This window comes from Erinaceus europaeus, chromosome 15 (assembly GCF_950295315.1).
Source record: "Erinaceus europaeus chromosome 15, mEriEur2.1, whole genome shotgun sequence".
Classification (NCBI taxonomy): domain Eukaryota; kingdom Metazoa; phylum Chordata; class Mammalia; order Eulipotyphla; family Erinaceidae; genus Erinaceus; species Erinaceus europaeus.
Genome location: NC_080176.1, coordinates 28,405,588 through 28,407,065, shown reverse-complemented (window position 1 = coordinate 28,407,065; position 1,478 = coordinate 28,405,588). Strand labels below are relative to the sequence as shown.

General features: G+C 70.8%; 1 protein-coding gene across 1 annotated transcript; it reads left to right on the top strand.

The window, feature by feature from the left end:
• The first annotated feature begins 68 nt into the window (after positions 1–68).
• Positions 69–1,275, top strand: CLDN3 (claudin 3). The gene has a single exon (XM_007517960.3). The coding sequence runs from the start codon at positions 276–278 to the stop codon at positions 933–935; it is 660 nt and encodes a 219-aa protein (XP_007518022.1). The 5' UTR covers positions 69–275; the 3' UTR covers positions 936–1,275.
• The last annotated feature ends 203 nt before the right edge of the window (positions 1,276–1,478 follow it).

Sequence of the window (1,478 nt, the reverse complement as noted above, 5' to 3'; positions counted from 1 at the left end):
AGAGGGGCCACGTCACTGTCCCCGGGCCCCGGGCCCCGGGCTCCTCCCCCGGCCGCGCGCGGCCTGCCAGCTAGGACTCCGGGGCCCCCGCCCGCCGCCAGCCCAGTCGCTGCCGCCCGCCCACCGAGCCACAGGCCGGCGCAGGTGCAGCCAGGAGCGCGCGTCGTCGGTCTGTCCGTTCGTCCGTGCGTCGCTGCTCCTGGGCCTCCTGTCCGTCCGTCGGTGCGTCGGTGCGTCGGGGCCGCCTGGTCCTGTCCCGGAGAGGCCGGGCAGCCATGTCCATGGGCTTAGAGATTGCGGGCACCGCGCTGGCCGTGCTGGGCTGGCTGGGCACCATCGTGACGTGCGCGCTGCCCATGTGGAGGGTGACGGCCTTCATCGGTAGCAGCATCATCACTGCGCAGATCACCTGGGAGGGGCTGTGGATGAACTGCGTGGTGCAGAGCACCGGCCAGATGCAGTGCAAGATGTACGACTCGCTGCTGGCGCTACCGCAGGACCTGCAGGCCGCCCGGGCGCTGCTGGTGGTGGCCGTGCTGCTGGCGGGCGGTGGGCTTATGGTGGCGCTGGTGGGCGCGCAGTGCACCAACTGCGTGCAGGACGACGCGGCCAAGGCCAAGATCACCATCGTGGCGGGCGTGCTCTTCCTGCTGGCCGCGCTGCTCACCCTGGTGCCCGTGTCCTGGTCGGCCAACACCATCATCCGGGATTTCTACAACCCGCTAGTGCCCGACGCGCAGAAGCGGGAGATGGGCACCGCCCTGTACGTGGGCTGGGCGGCCGCCGCGCTGCAGCTGCTGGGGGGCGCGCTGCTCTGCTGCTCCTGCCCTCCCCGCGACAAGTACGCGCCCACCAAAGTGCTCTACTCGGCGCCGCGCTCCGCCGGGCCCCCAGCGCCCGCCAGCTCAGTCTACGACCGCAAGGACTACGTCTAGGGGCTGCCCCCCAGCCGCGCCCCCCACCGCCGCTGCGGAGACAAGCCCCAGCCGCCGGGCAGTCCCCTTTCCCGCGCACGGGGACGCGCCCCTCTCCCAGCGCGCGCGTGCGCGCCGGCTGCCGCCAGCCCTGGGGGGCCCGGAAACAGAGCTGCGGAACCCCAGCGTGGACAGAAAGCAACCTCGCCCTTTGGGAGCCTCGGGGCAGCAAGGAGGTGAGGGGTCCGCACCCCCTCCGATAACCCTCCCTCCCCAAGCCCGCGTTGGGCAGGGACGCGCGACTCCGGGATTGGCCGTTGCATATTTTTCAATAAAAGCCTCTGTTTTTTCTTTTTTTGCACTCGGCGGCGGCGCCTCCTTGTTCTGAGCGCCGATACCTCCCTGCAGAGAGCCCGCCCCTAGAGGGCCTGGCCAAGCCGGGGGCTTTTGGGTGATACAGGGGGTGGGGAAGGGTGAGCGGAGCTAGGTGGCCCTGGAGGGGGTGCCGCGGGTAGAGCACCGGATTTGCAAGCAGTTAGAGAAGGGGGGGCAGACGGTGGGGAG

What these genes read in the sequence shown, in the direction of transcription:
- CLDN3 (XM_007517960.3), top strand. Translation starts at nt 276, where the DNA reads ATGTCCATGGGCTTAGAGATTGCGGGCACCGCGCTGGCCGTGCTGGGC.